Source organism: Protomyctophum bolini (genome assembly GCF_963924005.1).
Source record: "Protomyctophum bolini genome assembly, chromosome: 10".
Taxonomy (NCBI): domain Eukaryota; kingdom Metazoa; phylum Chordata; class Actinopteri; order Myctophiformes; family Myctophidae; genus Protomyctophum; species Protomyctophum bolini.
In genome coordinates, this window is record NC_137871.1 from 20,232,163 (window position 1) to 20,252,188 (window position 20,026).

Here is a 20,026-nt window from a genome sequence, read left to right on the forward strand (position 1 = left end):
GACCATTGTTTTCCAACCTGAGTTCCATGAGGTGTCACTGGGTGACCCTGTATAGTCCAAATCACACGACAGCATTGTTGGGTCATTTTTGGAAAAAACAATAGAGCAGAGAGAGACGATCTACAAGCTCAATGTGTTGCGATGTGAGTTGTGACACATTGTGATCTTGCACGTAGGCTGTTTCCCAAGATCGGCTATTACCTAAGAAAATTACAAAAATATGCCTGATGAGATGGCTCCGATTCGAGGGGTTCCTTGTCATAATTATGGAATAGTTTGGGAGCCCCTGTGGGCTAATGTATAGAATCCATACATGGTGTGTCTACAATCTGCAGTGATGAAGACATTGTAATTTGTGTGTGCATGCTTGCTTGCGTACGTGCGTACGTACTTGCTGGGGGCAATCAATGCGTTCACATTTATACAGCTTTAACCCATTAAAACCGGGGAAGCATGTGTGTCATTTATTTTTATTTCTTTGCGTTGGCTATTCCAAAAATACCAGATGTACAGTACATCGGCAATTTTTTTAACATGTTTTGTGTGAGAACTACATTTTACAGGGCATTTGTGGAACCTAGGTTTTAATGGGCTAATAGCTTGCTGATGCAGCATATAAGGAGACAGCTCCGCTATTATCCCACAGCATCTGCTGTCACTTACATATTCAATATTCCACACCGCCTACAACTTACTAAACTGATGAGAAACGCCAAAAAAGACCACATTCGCTGCTATATCGATTCAGGGCACGTATATCTTGTTTTTCTGTTCCTTGTGCGAGTCTGTGTGTATCGTGTCCGTGCGTGCGTGTGTGTGCGTGCGCGTGTGTGTGCGTGCGTGCGCGTGTGTGTGCACACTGGCCTACTATACCAAATTTGCCCCTACAAGTATTATTAGGATTTAAGAAGTAGACATTTGAGGACAATGTTCCTGGTCCTCACAAAAGAAGAGGTTGTTTTATCGTTAAAAAGTGGAGTTGCATGCTTACAATTATAGGGAGAGATTCAAGTTATTAATTGTTTTGATCCTTGGATTCATGAAAAGCAGTTGGATTTAGGCTAAGGATTAGACATTTAAGGGCTCCAATTTCATCGCCGCCATTACCTGAGAGCGGCCCGCAATTCAGCCGCTGCCCGAAAATTACGAATATAGGAACTCTCTCTGTCCCTTAATGTTATTTTGGTCAAGCGTCACCCGCTATCTTTTTTGCCGACACCGGTATTTGCGCCTAGAGGTGTGGTCATGGGCGTGTTGGTACGCTTTCCCCTAAATTGCTATTTTGGTCACACACATTTGGGAAGACGATAGTGGAGTTTAAAACCACCCGTAACTTATACCCGTAAACCGTGCCAAATTAGTTTGGTGGAGCGGCACGCTCTGCGCGCCTGCATGGAAATGTCCTTGGAGTAAGGCTGCGTCATCTCTCCTTATTCTCCTATACGCATCTCTTTGTAATTTTCCTATAATCAGCAGAAGTGAGTGCCTGCCACTTCCTGTCCATTGTGTTTATAATTGTATAGTCAAAGACGTTATTATTTGGCTTGTGCCAGGCATTGTGCGGCGTGCACAATTCCAATCCAATTGATTTAATCCAATTGACCGTCTACACGCACAATCTATATACCAAATGAAAATCTGAATTTCGTAGTTTATTGAATTTAAAAAAAATTAGCAAGATTTGAGCGAGTTGTGACTCAATGAAAAGACGAGTGTTCTTGGCTCTGTGCGGGGTGGAGAAAAAAAAAAAGAACGGCACGAGGGGGGGAGACTTCAAGGCAGCAACGCAACACTCTTCCATGGGCTATAGACCGTAAGGCTATGAAGCAATATAGAACTGGGCATAACGGGCAACGGATAAGGGATCTCTTAAAGGCAATGGCACGTGGACTGGTGATTGGTTTAATTATTCGCCCAAACCACACCTATGCATAATATAACGGGTAACGAAGGTGTTTTAGGGATTTAGACAGGTAACCAAAATACCAACTTTAGTGGGGGAACACCCCTTCCCCACTGCTAAATCCCAAAACAGTGTATTTATAAAGATCAGACGAAAATGGAGCCCTTAGGGCTCCATCTTGCGCCGCCACCCTTATCCCTAAACTTATTTGCCATTTTTTACTATTTTGAAAATCATTTTAAAATAGTTCAACTAGCCGATATACAGCTACACTTTGTCTTTGTGAGCAGGAATGTTTTTCCCTTCCTTGAGCACATACTGTACGCTCAAGAGGAGAAAGGGGCGTCTACCTACCTATATATGTCTATGTTTGGAACAACAGCGCATAGCACCCCGATTTGTGGCGAGATTAAAGCATGTCGCAACTCTCTCTCTGTGGGTCTGGTAAACGGGGACTCCCGTTGCATCTAACGTTTGATCAGATAGGCCGTCCCTATAGTACTGTGTTGGATGTACGCTGGTGGTGCATGCTGAAAATAGCAAATCTCTGAGCTTAAAATGTACGTGTGTGAGTCACAATTGTACAAGCTCAGAGATTTGCTATTTTCGTGTGACCGATGTTGGATGTTACTATGATACACAAGCACTGCAACGGGTTGTGAGCTTGTTGATGGCTGGCTTTCAGATCTGCTTGTAGATGGCAAAATTGGCATCCTAAGAGGACGAAGTCCTCACAAGTGTAGTAATATTTGTGTGTGCATGTTTGTGTGTGCATGGCATGCGTGCGTGTGTGTGTGTGTGTGTGTGTGTGTGTGTGTGTGTACAGGTAGCAGTGCTCATTTAAGCATGCTCTCCGTATCTGCAATGACGTTAAGGGAGCAGCATGTGTGCACGGTGCGTGTCTGCACTTTTGTGTTTGCATGCGAGTAAGGCTGCTGTGTGTGTGTGTGTGTGTGTGTGTGTGTGTGTGTGTGTGTGTGTGTGTGTGTGTGTGTGTGTGTGTGTGTGTGTGTGTGTGTGTGTGTGTGTGTGTGTGTGTGTGTGTGTGCGTGCGTGGAGCACTGGTGCGAAGCGCCTGGTTCTAATTTGACAGCTTTATGGGCCCTTGTGCTTAAAACGAAGGCTTGCTGGAAAACATTGCATGAACTGAACCTGCAGTGGCCATGTTTCACATGCACGCCTGGGGGAGCACAAAACGACAAGGAACACATGGTTATGTGCGTGTAGCACAAACACGCACATGTGAACATGCACGCACACATACCGTATACCGGTTTGTATTATACTTGTGTGGGCATAAATATTAGGACAGCATTGAATATGAAAGATGAAAAATTGCTCACAACAGCTCACAAGCTCACAATGTGTCTCATTGAAGCTATTTGTATGTGTGACATCGCCGCACAACTAAATATAAAATAGGGAAAAGTCTAACCCCCTAACCCCTAACGTTAACCTACTGTATGTCTATTGTAACCCTAAACCCAACCTGAATCTCTTTCTAATTGTACACCCATATCACAAAAACATCAAATCTACTACAGCTGTGGGGACATCATCCTCACACGCATAGAAACATGCACACAAACACATACGCATGCATGTTTACACGTACACCAGTAAGACACGTAAGGGCGAGAAACTATGCAATGTTGACGGCAGACAGCTGGGCGAGCGTTTGCGCTTTGGCATGGGGGGTCAGATCAACATGGAAATGATGGAATTAATTCTGTACTGGCCATATAAGGAGCATGTCTTGAGTGTTTGATGGGGTCAGATCAACATATGGAACATCAGAACAGGTCGGCTCCATATGGAGATCTAAGGGTGGTAGCGGGGACATTCTCTTGAGTGTACAGGGTTTGATGAGGGCCTGTTGAGAACTCTAGTTTTCGCCGGCTGCCGGGCGCAGCTGCACTAATAACTTTGGGGCAGGCCTGTCTAGAGTTTGAATGAACAGGATCAGTCAAAAAGGGAGACATTGAAGAGGAAGGATGGATGAACGATCAACATATGGAATGTCAGAACCTGTTCTGACATTCAATATGGGCTTCCATATGGGCTTAATTGCGACAGCAGACCTGGGCACTATATGGGGGCTTTCCCATGTATGGGGATTTTAAGTGATACACTGATGGGAATTGCACATTTTCATGTTTTCATAGTAAATGCGACCTTCAGTCGCAACACACACGCACACACGTTTTGCCATTTTTGACCCTATAACTATTGCATGCCAGTGTCATGCACCCAAAATAGCCAATCTACAACCTTGCAGATTGCCTATTCTGGGTGTGTGCGACGGCATTGCACAACTAAGTATATAAATCAAGCCTTGAATCTAACATTTTATATCATAAAACTCTTTTTAGAAATTATACTATTGCATCCAGCTTTGTTGAGTGTGCATAAACACAACTGGCCCTGTGTTTGAGGGAGCGAAGCTGGACGGGGAGGGTGGTGTATACGTGTGTCACTTCAGGTAGAGTTGAGGTATTCAGACAACACCTGTCCGTGGGGAGTGTTGGTTGGGAGGAGTAGATTGAAGGCTCTACGTTCTCCTGCTCGTGCCTCCTCATTGGTAGGTGAGCCAGTAGGATATAATAGCATTGACAACACACAGCGGATAAGTGAGACCCTAACCTGCAAAGAGCCCTGTGTTTTTATGGGCATACAGGGGTGGATCAAACTAGCACTGCAGGAAACATATGCTGACTTCCTATTGGTTCACCATCCTACAGTATGTGCCCGTCTCCCCACCCCCCACGGTAATGTTTCAAGCGGAGAACACTGAGGTCACCACATTTGGTGCGTGCGTGCGTGCGTGCGTGCGTGCGTGCGTGCGTGCGTGCGTGCGTGCGTGCGTGAGTGAGTGAGTGAGTGAGTGTGTGTGTGTGTGTGAGAGTGAGTGAGTGAGTGTGTGTGTGAGAGAGAGCGTGTTTCAGCCCTAAAAGAGGTTTGCGCTAAATGGCATTAAAAAATTAAATAATGGACGTCCTCACAAGGGAGCAATAATACCCCCCCACACAATAAATGAATGAATGAATGAAAACTGAAAAAGAGCTCCACTGAGCGCATTTTAAGCTGATGATTCGAAAAAACAAACCCTTATGCTCATTCTCTTCCCCCGTATATGGCTCTCAGCTACTGTCGCTGTCGGGCAGAAACCTTGTATGTTTTCCATTAAAAGATGCCCTACTTCATCAAACAAGAGTGTCGCATGAATGCAAAGCCAACCTATGAGTTCACGTGTCACATCGCAACAATATTGTCAGTAGTTTAATTAAAAAAATAATGATGTTAATAAATAAGGAACCGATTTTGGACATATGATGTTTCTGCCCAACTTTATCCAAATTCTTCTCACAGCACGGTTGTCTGTTTCTGTCTCTTTGTGGTTTAAGAAGGTGTTATTGTTGCTTCTGAGCGCTTTGGGGGCTGTGGGAAGGTAATCATTGTAGTTCCTGCTTGGTAAACAACAAACAACAACTAAAATATAAAAAAGAAATATATGAAAAACGGAAAGAAAGAATGACTATATGACAGCAGGAGGAAAGAGGTGTCGAATGGATTCACAGCAGCGCTGTCAACAAGCGGATCAACGTCTCTGCATCGCCGCCGACGGCCGCAAACCTTGTATCTCTGCATCTCAACTTTTAAAGTTCAAATGAATGGCCTACTTCTTCGTTCAAGAGTGTCGCGCAAAATCCCTCAAAATAGATCTGCTTCATTTTTATCTTTTTAGCCTTAATGTCTGAATGTACCTCGTACTGTTCACATTCATGACTAATCAAGAATTAAATTAAGGAATATAACACTCAAAGGTGAGCTTCTACGACAGAAAATGTCCCATGCAAACGCCTATAGCTTAGCTATTGCTTAGCTAGTGCTTCCTCGGAACTACTTGTTCTATAATCAATCAATTACACCCCTGTAGTCTTATAGAGAATTGGACTTTTGCACTTTCTCAGTCTACACCAAATATACTCGCCACAAAATCCGATGGACGCATTGTGAGCTTGTAGATCAGTCATTGTATACAGCCATTGTGTGAGCTTGTAGATCAGTCATATATTTGGCCAATTTTTCGCCAGCATTATATGGACTCTGGGGGAATAACAACATTATCCATTGAAACACCTTTTTCATTAACTATACAGCATTGGTTTTGGGGACTTACAAGGTTTTCTGAACCCGGCAGCTATGCGTGCATATCTGCTTCGAGTCATCTCTTCAGTCTCTTATAACTGCCTCAGAGATGTTGTTTGGATGGTGTTTTTGCTTTCAAGCAATCATGAGAGACTCTGACAGTCCGGGATGAAAGGGGTTTTGTACGATGAGTTAGTGGAGAGCAGGCAGTATGGGAATCTCTGGGCAGGCAGTGATTGCAGTACTTGAGGCAGATAATGTACTTACATTCTGCACTTAAGTAGAAGAACAGTTTCTACAGGAAAAAAAACTTTGGTAAAGTAAAAGTCATTGTGCAACTATTAATTACTCAAGTAAAAGTTAAAAAGTATACCTACAGGCTCTGAAATGTACTATTTTACATGATGTTTCTTTGCAAAGATAACTGTAACCTCATATAATTTGGCGGTTATTAAACTTAAAAATCACCGCCAAGCACATGTCTTAAAACTTGCCCAGGGATGATCTGACGAATCATGCATTCTGGGAGAGAGAAAGTACTTTTTACAGGAATTGCTGTAAATTTGCTGTTAACAGCATGCATTCTGGGAACAGCAAAGCATCCTGGGAAGAAGATAGTTAAAAAGACTCCATTGCAGACAACATGAGCAAGTCCTACTTTTTATTATGCTTGTCAGATGTTAAAAAGCTAATGTATGCATTATTTTAATAAGGAAATATGTAGGCTTTATCTAGTTTTCTGCCATTTAGCAGTGTATTGAAAAAGCTATTGAAAACTGCATGTGCTCTAGTCAGTCTAGCTAGATAAAATAGCACATGGCATGTGTTCTAGCTAGCTAGCACATGTCAGCATTTTGTGTCAGTTTACATTGATATTAATTCAACACTTTTGATTATGTTGGAAGAAATTTTAACTCATTCAATTCAATGCATTTAACTCACTGGTTTTAATTAAATTAGCTTTCATTAATTCTGTTCCATGTTAATTCAATTGTAGTTCATGGCCAGCATGGAAGGCTCATTCTGTTTCTGTTCTTTTTTTAAGGAGCCATTGTCCAGTTGACTGTCCCACTTGTTGACACTCCATGTTTGATTGTGGTGGGTGAGTATGCAATTTTCAATGAGTATAAAATATGGACAGCTTAATTTTTTGTTTACAAGGTGGCTAAGACTACAAATTAGACAAAGGGCCTATAACCTAAAACACCATCCAGTCTCAGCCCATTCATCCAATTTGCATCTGTGATCTGCTTGTATTAAACAACATTAAACTCCCCAACATTGCAGCATAGGCAAAGCTTGAATTATCCTCAAATATACTTGCTTAGTATGAGGTATAAAGTACAGCAGCCTTGTGTTCATTCATACAACAGAATGTTTGGGTATTGGGTATTTTGTATCTTTCAGGGCCTTTCACTGCTTCATCTCAACCATTACTCTATGGCTCTGGTCTCAGACACAGTGTATTTTTTGATATTCCTTTTCTCTCCAATGTTGAATGTTGCCACTACTGTTGGAGCAGCCATCTTTGTAAAGCTAGTGTTAGTAAAAAGCAGGTAAAAGAGTAACGTTTGAGCAGACTAACATCAGTAACTCTACCATTCAATATAGTAGAAGACCTGCAAGTTTACACTGCAGATATGTCGTCTCTGCCTACAATAAATAAGTTTGCTGCGACCATGAGACCCGTTTCTGAATTTGTCTATAACCTATTCACTCATTCAAACATGCACCGTTTTAGTAGTAGTACAGTGCATATACTGTAGATTTAGTTTAAATACTATAAATATATAGTAAGTTACTGAGCAGCTTTGAGCAGGAATAGAGTAAGTTACTGAAAAACTTTGAGCAGGAATACAGTAAGTTACTGGAAAGACTTTGAGCAGGTATACAGTAATTACATTATTATATTCATCTATTGTAATTATAAAATACAGTATGCAAAAAGAACAGCTGCTGCCAGCTCTTTACTGTAATTCTGCAGTGAAAAGGGTTACAGTTATTAAAGCAATAAGCCGCAAGAGGTCTCAGGTTACCTTTTTTTTTAATGGCTGAGAGGGGTAGAGAGGCACGGCACAAAGCTAATATATAATCTATTAAAAATAAAATAAACCTCAGAAACACTGCTCAGCGCACAATACATTTGCGCAAGCAACACTTTTCTTTTTGGTGGATTCCCAGCACAGTACCCTAGGGTGGCATGGGAAAAAGTTAGGGTAGCACTTAGGCAGCACTGTAGAGTGCAGAGTGATCCACTCATTGTAGAGCTGCCATGCGATGATTCATAAGGTGATTATACGTAGCTTATTCACGTCCATATCCATCAAATATATGCGGTGGCTGTCCTAACAGATAAAAGGTATAGTCATTCAGGGAGACATGGCCACCGACATATATTGTAGAGACACATGCGCTTCCTCATTGTCTGGCTTATGCATTAAATATAGACACTTCGTAAATATTCATTGAATTGTGTGCGCAATCTTGCGGGTAACATATGGGGGCTTCCTTGTCGGATGTTTCAATTAGGCAAGCAAGTACCCATGCACACACGTTCACACGCACGCACGCTCGCACACACACACACACACACACACACACACACACACACACACACACACACACACACACATGCATTTGTGCACACACAAACACTTTCATCACATCAATCACTTTTGGATGGTTTGCATATAACGTGTAGATTAGCTACATGTGTTCAATATTGCCTTTGACGGCCAGAAACCTTGCATCTCCACATTTCAACATTGTGCTTCGTCGTAAATCATTGCCCAACTTAGTCAGGCAAGAGTTGTGAAAATACTAGGCTTACAACGCATCACAAAGTGACACGTTCTGAGCTTGTACAGTGTTTTTTGTGTGTTTTGTTTTTGTTTTGTTTGTTTTTTTTGTGATGAAAGGAACATTTTTGGACCTACAAGGTTTCCACCCTGACAGTGACGATATGTTAGTGGCTTCAGTACACTGATCTATAAGAAGCCCTTGGTGTAGTTTATTGGCTATTATATACTGTAGAATGAGCAATGAGAAGAATGCCGTCTCTGACCCATTAAAACCGGGAACGCATCGGATGTGTTTATTTTCTTTGTAGCTAAACCCTCGATCAGTCCCATTAGGGAAAGACCAGGGCCACACAATCCATTGCTCCGGAACTACTCTGCCGGGACTGGGAGGTATAGATCAATCTGGCGCATCGAAGGACTATAGGCTCTGTGGTTTGAGTCCTGTCCAGGCACACCAGGTCCACTCCGGCTCTCACCAGGTCCAGGACCTGTGCGTTGCACCAGACTCCCAGCACCAGACAGTTCATTCAGGAGTGGTGGATTCTTGAGTCGCAATGTTTCTGCAGGCTCCACCTGGGCAAGGGTGGTGCTGCAGACTCCGCTTGCGTCTTGAATGGCCCTCCTAATGGCCTCATCGTGGGTTTGTTGGGCTTCCTCCTCATGGAAGACACAGTGCCAACCCATACTGCTCCCGGGTGCCGTCTACATTCCGGTTGTCACCCGTCTCTCTGGTGGTCACCAGACTATTCCTGGTTGTCAGTCACGTAGTCTATTCCTATGAGTCAAATTGCGCAAATCTTTGAACATACTTTTATATTTTTAACTCAAATGTGTACTTCTGGGGGTCCCTGGAACTAAATATTTTGAGATGGGGTCCATGACATGGAAACATTTGAGCACCACTGATATAGCAACATACGTTTTTTTCAGACTAAATTTAGGATTTAGAAGACTTGTTTGTTTAATTGGCCGTCTCAGGTCTTAATGGGTTAAGACACAAAGCATTGTTATGCATGAGGGAAATGGAGCCTGATCCATGTATATCAGCACACATGCACGTGCGGATGTACGCACACACTGTATTTTTTAATAAAGATTTTATTGATCCTTAGACAGATTAAATTTCACACATGTACTGCATGTGAAAGGAAGCAGCACAGTTTCATGATGGCAAAGCATGTCAAATCTAAAAGTCATCTAAAGTCACGACCCCAGCAAGACTAGAGGCTCAGTCATGTGTCTCTAATGGGGATCCTTCAATAAACATAAACACAAGTCAAGAATGTGTCAAAGACGAAGTACAGTTTTACAAAATAAAGGGCAGGTTATTTATAGGTTTATTTGGACGGGACAGTGCATATTAATGAACAATACAATACAATACAAACACACCTGATTTATGGCAAGAATGCTAATTTCCATCCGTAACCCCCGTGTGTGTGTGTGTGTGTGTGTGTGTGTGTGTGTGTGTGTGTGTGTGTGTGTGTGTGTGTGTGTGTGTGTGTGTGTGTGTGTGTGTGTGTGTGTGTGTGTGTGTGTGTGTGTGTGTGTGTGTGTGTGTGTGTGTGTGTGTGTGTCTGAAACAAAGCCATTTTAGTATGAACATCTTGGAAATATTGTGTGCCTTAATTCAAGGTTATCTTTCTTTTGTCTCCCTTGGGAGAAATTTGTCTTGGAGACAGAGTCACAGCTGCATACAAATAACAGACACGTTCACATACGAAAAGAAAAAACACCATGAAACACCCACATACACAAAACAGAGATATTGCACACATTCCCTTGATAAAGTGCAACTATAGTCATTAAAGTGCATTCGGCAATCCCTGATTGAGCATTTTAGTTGACAGGGGAACAAAAGAGTGTTTAAATCTATGCACATCGTGGAGTTCTATACCTCCTACCGGATGGCATTAGCTCGTACTCTCGGTACAGTACATGCAAGGGGTAAGATACAATATTCCGAGCCTGTCTCACCACTGCTTGTTCAAAGATGGCCTGGGGAGTGATGGGTGGGGTGAACATGCCCATGATCTTCCCAGCCATGTTTGCTAGCCTATTTACTTGAGACTTGTATTTCACAGTTAGATTGCCAAAGCAGCTGGATATACCGTATTTTAGGATTGACTCTATACTAGCTCTGTAAAAGGTCAACATGATATTTCTACTGACTCCAAAAAGCCTAAGTCTTCTGAGAAAGTGTAGACGTTGGTGTATCTTAGAACACAGTGTTGTAACATGCGTGTGCCAGCTCAGGTCCTCATTGATCTGTACTCCCAGATATTTATATGAGGGGACCTGTTTGATGTTATGGTCATGGACACTAATTATACTGTGGTCTCCTATGGACCTGGGGTCTACTATGACCTCCTCTGTTTTGTTTACATTTATTTTCAGATGGTGTAGATATGATCACACCACTCTATAAACTTGTCTACTCCCTCTGTATGGCTGAGGATGTTATTATCACTCTTGAGCAGACTAAGTATCACAGTGTCATCGGAGAACTTGATAACAAATTGATTCCGATGTGAGCTGACACAGTCGTCCGTATACAAGGTAAACAGAAAAGAGGAACTGACTGTTCCTTGAGGCACCCCTGTACTACTAGTAGTAGTGTCTCCTCTGAGAACACCGAGTTAAATCTCACCCTCTGTGGTCTACTAGAGAGAAAAGAAAAATACCATTTAATTATAAAGGGGTTCACATTTAACTGAGCTAATTTACGCAACAGAATATCTGGATGTATAGTGTGAAAAGCCGAGCTGAAGTCGATAAAAAGTAATCTGGCGTATGTCACCTTACTTTCCAGGTGTTTCAAAGTGAGATGAGCTCGTTATTCTCTAGTGGACATGCTTTCTTTGGGATTGGGACTATCACTGATTTTCTCCAGATCTCACTGTATGTGAGTCTAGTGACAGCTGGAAAAGCCTGTGCCATGCTGGGGCTAATTCCTCAGCACACGTTTTCAACAGGAAAGCATGCATTCCGTCCGATAATTGTGACAATCGGGTCCAATATTTCGTTCAGTGACCATGGAGCTAAAGAATGGTTGAATTGCGTACCTTGCTTTTCAATCTCAGATCTCAGTCACCGTTGACTTCCTTGTTATTGGCAAGGTATATTAAAAATAAGTTAAGGACATTGATATTATTATTCCAGATGGCAGATTCGTAGCACCATGGGCTGTACCCGGAAGTTCAACACATCTAAAGATCATCATTTCTTCAGAATATTTATTTGGGGTGTGTAGCCTAGGGCATAGCAGTGGTGGCCATTTCGTGGGTCCACAATATGAAAGCCCATCTATATTTTCCCCCCATAGAGATTCTTTGGTGATTATCGGTTGATAACATTCGAAGCGGTTGCACACACCACAATCCACTTTCACTTTAATGGAGATACAAGGTTTCTGCCTGACAGCAGATGGTAATTTGTCTGAGGGTAGAATTCCTGTGTCACATCCCGCTGTCTGAAATGTGGCAGCAGACTAAATGATTCAGTTGTGTCATGCTGCAAAACAACATGTCAAACAGAATTGTTTAGAAGATGCTCAGACGTCGCCTACATTGTTATGTTGTGATCCTAAAATTAATAAAGGAGTCGTGAAGACGAGAATTGCATGGGACACGCCAGGAGCCATCAACGATTCCAAAAACAAGAACCACCCAGAACCAAAGTCAGAGTCAGTCAGTCAGTCAGCCTGCCTGCCTGCCTGCCTGCCTGCCTGCCTGTCTGTTTGTCTGTCTGTCTCATGGAGTTCCTATAACATCTCCTCCCAGCGCTCAAAAACAGAGAACTTCAAGTTAATTATAGAATCATTCCCTTAAGGTGCTTGATGTGCGTGCAGGCTTGCGTGGGGCTTGCGTGTGTGCATGTTTGCATGTGTGCACGCACATCCCGTGGTGCATTATACAGTAGGAGATGTCTGCAGTGCCAGTTCTTTGTATTATGATTCATTACATATTACTGCTTCCCAACATGGGAGTCTGATATTTTTCAATGTCATGTGTAATGCCCCCCCCCCCCCCCCCACATCACATCACAATGCATTGCGATGTAACAAGTTGTGAGCTTCTAGATTTGCTATTTTAGCATAAAGGTGTATGAAGGTGCTGCAAAAGAAAGCTGGAAAGGTGTTTACCGCAGTTTAACATTTGAAGCCCAAGTGACTCCTCTTGGGCTAGAAACGTCAAACACTTTTTAGGCTTGTTGGAGCATGATAGGGACCAATAGGCTCTATGCACAATTGCACATACGCCATTTTGGAATTAACTCTTCCTACTTCTGGGCCTCTTCCGACGTCCTTCACAGCTGTTAGCCCTACGATGACACTAAAGGCTCTTTTCCATTCTGGTGAAACAGAGTGAGGGTGCTGCTGCTATTGTGCTTGTTGGCTCACTGGAAACACTCAGTGGGTCTCAAAGTGTCCTTGAGTGGGTTCCAAATGGCCCCATATAGTATGGGTGTGCATGCAACTGTGATAATGTACAAATGGATTGTGTCTGTATATTTATTCTATAGGACCCGTACACACAGCACTTCAAACACCTTTGTTTGTTCATTTCACCCTCCCTGTAGCAACTCATAATGTAATAACTGCTCAGTTGGAACTGGATGAATAAAACCAAGCAGCCAGAACATTTCCAAGGTTCTGGACAACATCTGCGCTGGTTGGGCTGTCGGGGCGATGCGCGGGTCGCTTCAGTTGGATTTCTCCCGCTGGTGAGAAGATAACAGGCAGCCCTTCACTTCGTTCACGTCGTCCTGTTTGCCTCGTTTGCCCAAAGCCCGTTTGTGCAGCTTCTTGTCATTGCATTGACTTCTAATCGCTTTGATCTAACTATCAAGGTCTGAAACGTAGCTTTATACTCTATAAAACTGTATAAAGCTAGTCCCCCCAACCACACACACACACACACCACCCCATTGCTGTTAAGAGTGGATTTACGTTGGTTGTTCACTGTTTGTTGTGCTGCCGTCCATCTCACGTGTCTCTCACCCTCACTCGCAGCTCTCCTACATTCCACGAAATGGACAAAAGCCATGACAAGCCCCAAGAGTATTTATAGAAATAGCAAAGAAATCGGATGCCCCACAAGCTATCTTATTTCGCCTCGGGTCAGTATAGAAACCTTGTATCTCCATATTTCAAGTTATAATGTAAAAGTAATGTATTTGGAAATACAAGGATTCCACCCGACAGCGACAATTCATTTATTCATCAGCCTGACAGAACCTGAGCATGCACAGACACAGACACATCCAGGTATGCCTGGTGCACTGCTCTTATTTAATTATACAGGCGGGAAAGCAGACACGCGTTGTACAGACACGGAGGTATCGCAGTTACATGCAACTAAGCGATCCGCCTAGAGCCCACTCCTAGATGGGGACTCTTGCAAAAAGGGGGGGGGGGGGGGCAGACCTCTGTATACCGGTGGCAGTGTTGCCAAGTATGCTTCTTATAAGCCAGTGTTCATTTTGCCAGGAAGTTTTAGTTTAGTGTTAGTCGACTAAATCTCATAAGATTTTAGTCGACTAAATCTACAGATGATTTTGTTGCCAAAACAATATTAGTTATTTCGTCAGACCTTGATGGCGTCATAATGGCAGATTCTATACTTGGCTGAAGGTCAAATATATTAAGTTGAGTTTTTGTTCTACTAGATCTCTTCTCCCCCTGTCCCAAGCGAAAATGTTAGTCTAGTTCTTATTTAGTTTCTTGTCTTAGTTTTAGTAATCAGATAGTTTTTATTTATTTTTTGTCAGTGAAATAAATGTAGTCGAGGAATGTTTTTCATCATACAGTACCTATGGCATAGCCTACGCCCACTGGACATGTGGGGTCAGCAACCTTATGAATGTTTTTCATCATACCTACGGCATAGCCTATACGCCCACTGGACATGTGGGGTCAGCAACCATATGAATGTCAAAAGAGCTATTTTGGAACAAAAACATAATAAAATCTTTCTGGCAGTGGCATGCACATATAGACACTAGGGGGTGGTGCTAGATCACCCTCTGCCCTTTTCAGCAATGTGCCCTTTTGAAAAAAACAGTGTACAGTATACGGGACCATCGTGACATTGATCAATTCTTAATTAAAAGCTTCTAATATATTATTTAGGCCCCAACATCTATAAATCTCACACTATTAAGGCAACCGGCCGGTTCCACGCGCTGCACAAGGTGCCCTTTTTTTCACTTGAGCACCTGCCCCTCTAAATGTCTATGCACGCCATTTCTGTCTGGAGCCGCAAACATGTTTGAACGTTAGGCCCAAGCCTGGAAGGCAACACATGCTATATCAATTGCCCCTTCGCTAAGTCCCTCCCCAGCCTGTCCTTGTTCAATAGGCATGCACGTTAGCCATGCCGTAACTAACTTACTAACTTACGACCGTCTGACAGGAGTTTTCATGTACTGCACAGTAAGACTAGTATTATTAGTATTATTGAAATCACCTGGGTGGCTCAGTCGTGTGACCTGACCGCTAGTCTGGCAACACCGACTGAGGAGGCTATACGTTACACAAACTGCCAAGATCCCATTGACTGCCTTTAACCCTTTAACCGATTGGAAGTGCATCAGAACCATGAACGCACGGCTGCAAACCTGATCCCCTCGCTCCCTGAAAGGTGAGCCCCCCACCCGGGAATGGTGCTAATGGAACCCGACCCTTAATGCCGCCTGTCTGCGTTCCCTAGATCAAGGGTTCCCAAACTCTTAAGGCCGCGACCCCCAAAATAGTCCTATCTGAACTGGGGACCCGGCACTTTGAATCAATCGTAGGCATTATGTGTGTGTGTGTGTGTGTGTGTGTGTGTGTGTGTGTGTGTGTGTGTGTGTGTGTGTGTGTGTGTGTGTGTGTGTGTGTGTGTGTGTGTGTGTGTGTGTGTGTGTGTGTGTGTGTGTGTGTGTGTGTGTGTGTGTGTGTGTGTGTGTGTGTGTGTGTGTGTGTGCGTGCGTGCAAGGTTTAGTTGCTCACAGACACACGTACATGAAAGTGAAAACATTGTCAAAACAAAGACAATCACAAGCATGCACACGCACACGCACGCACGCGCACACACACACACACACACACACACACACACACACACTTTTAATTATACAATGGCCAGACAAGTAAATATACAACACCAACGAGAGGTATTTTATTTAACCACTCATGCCCTATTAAAAATCTACAAGCTCAACAGCCATTTAAATTGATTCGATTAAGCAAACAAACACATAATTTCTTGGTTTGCACAATTTGGAAGTAATGCATTACACTATTTCAAGTGTAATGCAAGGGCCTATATTGTTAAATAAATGCACCATATAAGAATGAGGATGTGATAAAAATGATGTTTTGTGATATCCCCAATCACAGTCCAAATGCTATTGGCATTGCCTAATACACATTATGGGGTTAAAACGCTGCAACCTGCGATATAAGTGACATTGGGCATGCTTTCAAAAGCAAACCTAATAGCTTCAAGTTAAGTACTGCCATTGAAACGCTAAACCACTGGCTCAGCATGGAGAGCTGAGCATCACAGCCTGATCCATTTCCCACAGAACATAATGCAATTCTAGACGAGGCAGCCTTTCTGAGGATGTGTGGCTATTTAACCACACAAACCACATTCTGGGGCATGCAGATATTGAGAGAATATCATATCTTCAAGCTCCTAGATCTACTATTCCCAGTAAAGTGATTTGGTGAAGAGGGAAGGGGGACCCCAGGCTGTAATGTGTGCATTGTGAGTGAGACACTTTGTGAGCTTGTAGATTGGCTACTTGGTGTAGACTCAGGTCCCTGATACTAAGATGAGAGGGTCTTCTAAGACACATTTTGTGTGTCTTAAGTACCAGGTCTTATTCCCTAACTTGAGTAAACTAAAGACCTGGAGGCGTGATCAATGCTCTTTGGCCACTCAGAATAGCCAAATGGCATTGATCACGCCTCCAGGTCTTTAGTTTACTCAAGTTAGGAAATAAGACCTGGTACTTAAGACACGCAAAATACAGCCCAGATCTAAGTGGTATATTTTTAATTTAATGTAAGTCTTGAATGCAGGCCTGTTACTTGTAACAGAGTCAATTTACAAATACATTTATTAAGTAAAAAAATTAAAACAACTTTTTTAGGAATAAGAAATTTGATGACCGGAAGTTAAAGTTTTAATACCGTACTGTAAAAATACTGCTAGTCATTTATTTTTCGACATTTCTGATGTTGATGATGTGCTTCATCAGATGTGCTGATTTGTAGTAAACAAAGACCTAAAAAAAAAAAAAATCAATCAATCAATCAATCAATCAATTAGACCTAAAGTAGAAGACGTATATAGTCAAATAATCAAAAGTAAATGAGCAACGTTTTAATGGACTTTGGTTAAGAGTAGCCTACTTCCACTGGAGACAACTGACGACAACTGGCGTCAACGCCAGAGTAATGCAGCGCCCAAATATGGACATGTCCCTTACTGTGACATCACGGCCAACAAATGCATAAAAGGAACGGCGAAACTGAAGTCCCAGCCAACGTTACCACAAACAGTGTCCGAGAGGTAACGCACTAAGCATTGGAGCCAAGAACATGGCTGACTGGGAGGCAGAAAACTATGTAGCCGACCTCCTGGTTGAAACGGTGGTGATGCCCAATAAATGGGAAGGCGAAGACGTAGATGACGAAGACATCAAAGACAACTGGGACGACGACGAGGAGCAGGAGGAGGAGGAGGAGGGAGACGAAACGGTGGAGAAAACACAAGCGATCACAACAGCGACGAAGGCATCCGAAAAGAAGAGGCTGAGTGATCAAACGAAAGAGGGCAAGTCAAAGAAGAAACAAGAAGAGGAAGCATCGCAGGTGGGAGTAGATTACCTCACAGCCGAGGAGCAACTCGCGGAGAGGTTGAGGGTGCAGAAGCTACAGGAGGAGGAGGCAAACTTGGAAATACTGAAAGAAGCTTTCGGCGTTGGCTCCTATGACCGTGCTACGGGACTCGATGCCATATGCCCGTCCTCGAAGGATGACTTTGTAGAGTTTGAGAAGCTGCTGAAGGAGAAGATTGCGCAGTTAGAGAAGTCGGTGCACTACCCAAACTTTTTGGACTCCCTGTTCCGCGAGCTGTGCATCTCGTTGGAAGTCGAGGAGCTGAAGAAGATCAGCAAATCGCTGTCGGCGCTGCTGAGTGAGAAGCAGAAGCTGGAGAAGCAGAAGAAGGGGAAGACGAAGAAGAATAAAGGGGTGAGCGCTGGTGGAGGTCTGAAGGCCAAGATGTGGGACGAGATGGACGGGTATGATGGCGGCGACGCCCAGGATTTTGAGGACTTCATGTGATGTCGGTTCCTGCTCCACTGGTGCTCGAGATGTGCCCAGTGTGTGTGTGTGTGTGTGTGTGTGTGTGTGTGTGTGTGTGTGTGTGGTCAATTATTTCTGCAAATTCAAAACCTCCTCAAAAAGCAACTGTAAGATGTCTCTACCAGCCCCTACTGGTTGGAGATGTTTACCTTCTAGGCCATTGATGAGAACTGCAGGGTGTCTTCATTATTTTCGTATAGGTTATTCCATATTATAGTATAGTATACAAATGGAACAAAAGGATCCTTGGTCCATTGTTTGTTCAATGCCGTACAGTCATGGTGTCCAGTGCCACTCTCACAATCCTGAACTACGCAATGACACCTTCACGTTGCTTCAGTGACCACCAGGAGTTGCAGCACCCTGTGTCACCGACATTGTCCTTGGTCAGATACCTGTATCTCCATATTTCAGCTTTGTATGCATTTTTTTTCTTTCGTAAATTAACCCATTTAGACCTTGTAAACCTATACCTTTCAAGCCAGGAAAGCTTTTGTTGTAAATGAATGCCCTACTTGATCATACTACAGCACTGCACAAAAGCATCAAAAGTAGCAGATCCACAAGTTCAACACAGTGACACGTATTAAGCTCGTCAATCTGCTATATTTGAATTGATGATGAAAAGAACAGAATTTCCCATGAGGTTTTCACCCAACAGAGACGATTCAGTGGTTTTTTATTATTCAGAAAACTTTTGAAAAAAAAAATAGGTGTTTTTAAAAATCTAATTTACGATGTGCTGTGTTGTGAGCTTTATAGATTTTCAAGGTTTTTGGAAGTCTGAGGTTAAAGTGTGTGGGGGGTTATACATTTGTAACCAATGACAAGGCCTATTAACAAGAGTGTGTGGCTAAATAATAACTACAGTACATTGAATTCATTTGAACACAGGGTATTTTTCCAAGCTTTTCAACATACAAGGTTTCCCCCCCCTGACAGCAACAATTGTTTTACTATACGTTTGCAGGTGTCCGTAGTTCACATACAGTATCGTGTGCACCCTCAGAACAAGAGTAAACTGGTAAAGAAGAGGAAAAAAGGAAAATGGGGGTCTGTGGACTGATGCATGCATCAAACGGGGGGTCCTTGAAATAGAGTAGAAGGTTGAGAATGACTGGGATAAACTGTCCCCATGCCAGTGGCAGGCTCTCCTTGGTTGCTCATGTCCACAGAGACACACCGTGGACTCCCACTGGGGACTGCCATCTGGGAATTATGTTCTAAAGGACAACATCCCAAACTTTGGAAGGACAAATCCTTTGGGAGATCCACCTGAGAAACTGATTTATAGTGCATTTACTTAATATGTTGTTGCTGTTGGGTAGAAATCTGTTTGAAGGGAATAATTTGCGTTCCAATGGATAGCCACTCTCATGCACAGCTTTGTCTGTGTGTTTGTACCACAGAAAATATTTGACTGGCTGAGCACGGAATGTGATGTATGATGATAAGAGTGCCCCTCACTTCAACACCAGTTTTTGAGGGGCGCTAGCCCCTCCTATGTCCAGCTTTGAGGGTTTGTGTTAACACAAACATTGTCCTAACACAAATATTGAATGCCATTGGCAATGAATGGCCAGTTTTGAGTGTTTATGCAAACACAAACATTGAATGCCATTAACAATGATTGGCCTGTTTTGAGTGTTTGTGTAAACACAAACATTGAGGACGCAAATTGTAATTGGCTGGAATGAGATGATATATGATGATGTATGATGATAAGAGCGCCTCTCACTTCACATTTTTGAAGGGTGCTAGCCTCTGTTGTCCAGCTTTTAGTGTACGTGTAAACACAAACGTTGTCCT

The 20,026-nt window shown here is 42.9% G+C and overlaps 1 protein-coding gene across 1 annotated transcript; it reads left to right on the plus strand.

Moving 5' to 3' along the window:
* Positions 1–17,449: 17,449 nt before the first annotated feature.
* On the plus strand, positions 17,450–18,196 carry LOC308322218 (eukaryotic translation initiation factor 3 subunit J-A-like; the record flags this gene model as incomplete). Its single annotated transcript, XM_080773412.1, has 1 exon — positions 17,450–18,196. One exon carries the CDS (start codon positions 17,450–17,452, stop codon positions 18,194–18,196), a length of 747 nt encoding a protein of 248 aa, XP_080629538.1.
* Positions 18,197–20,026: the final 1,830 nt, after the last annotated feature.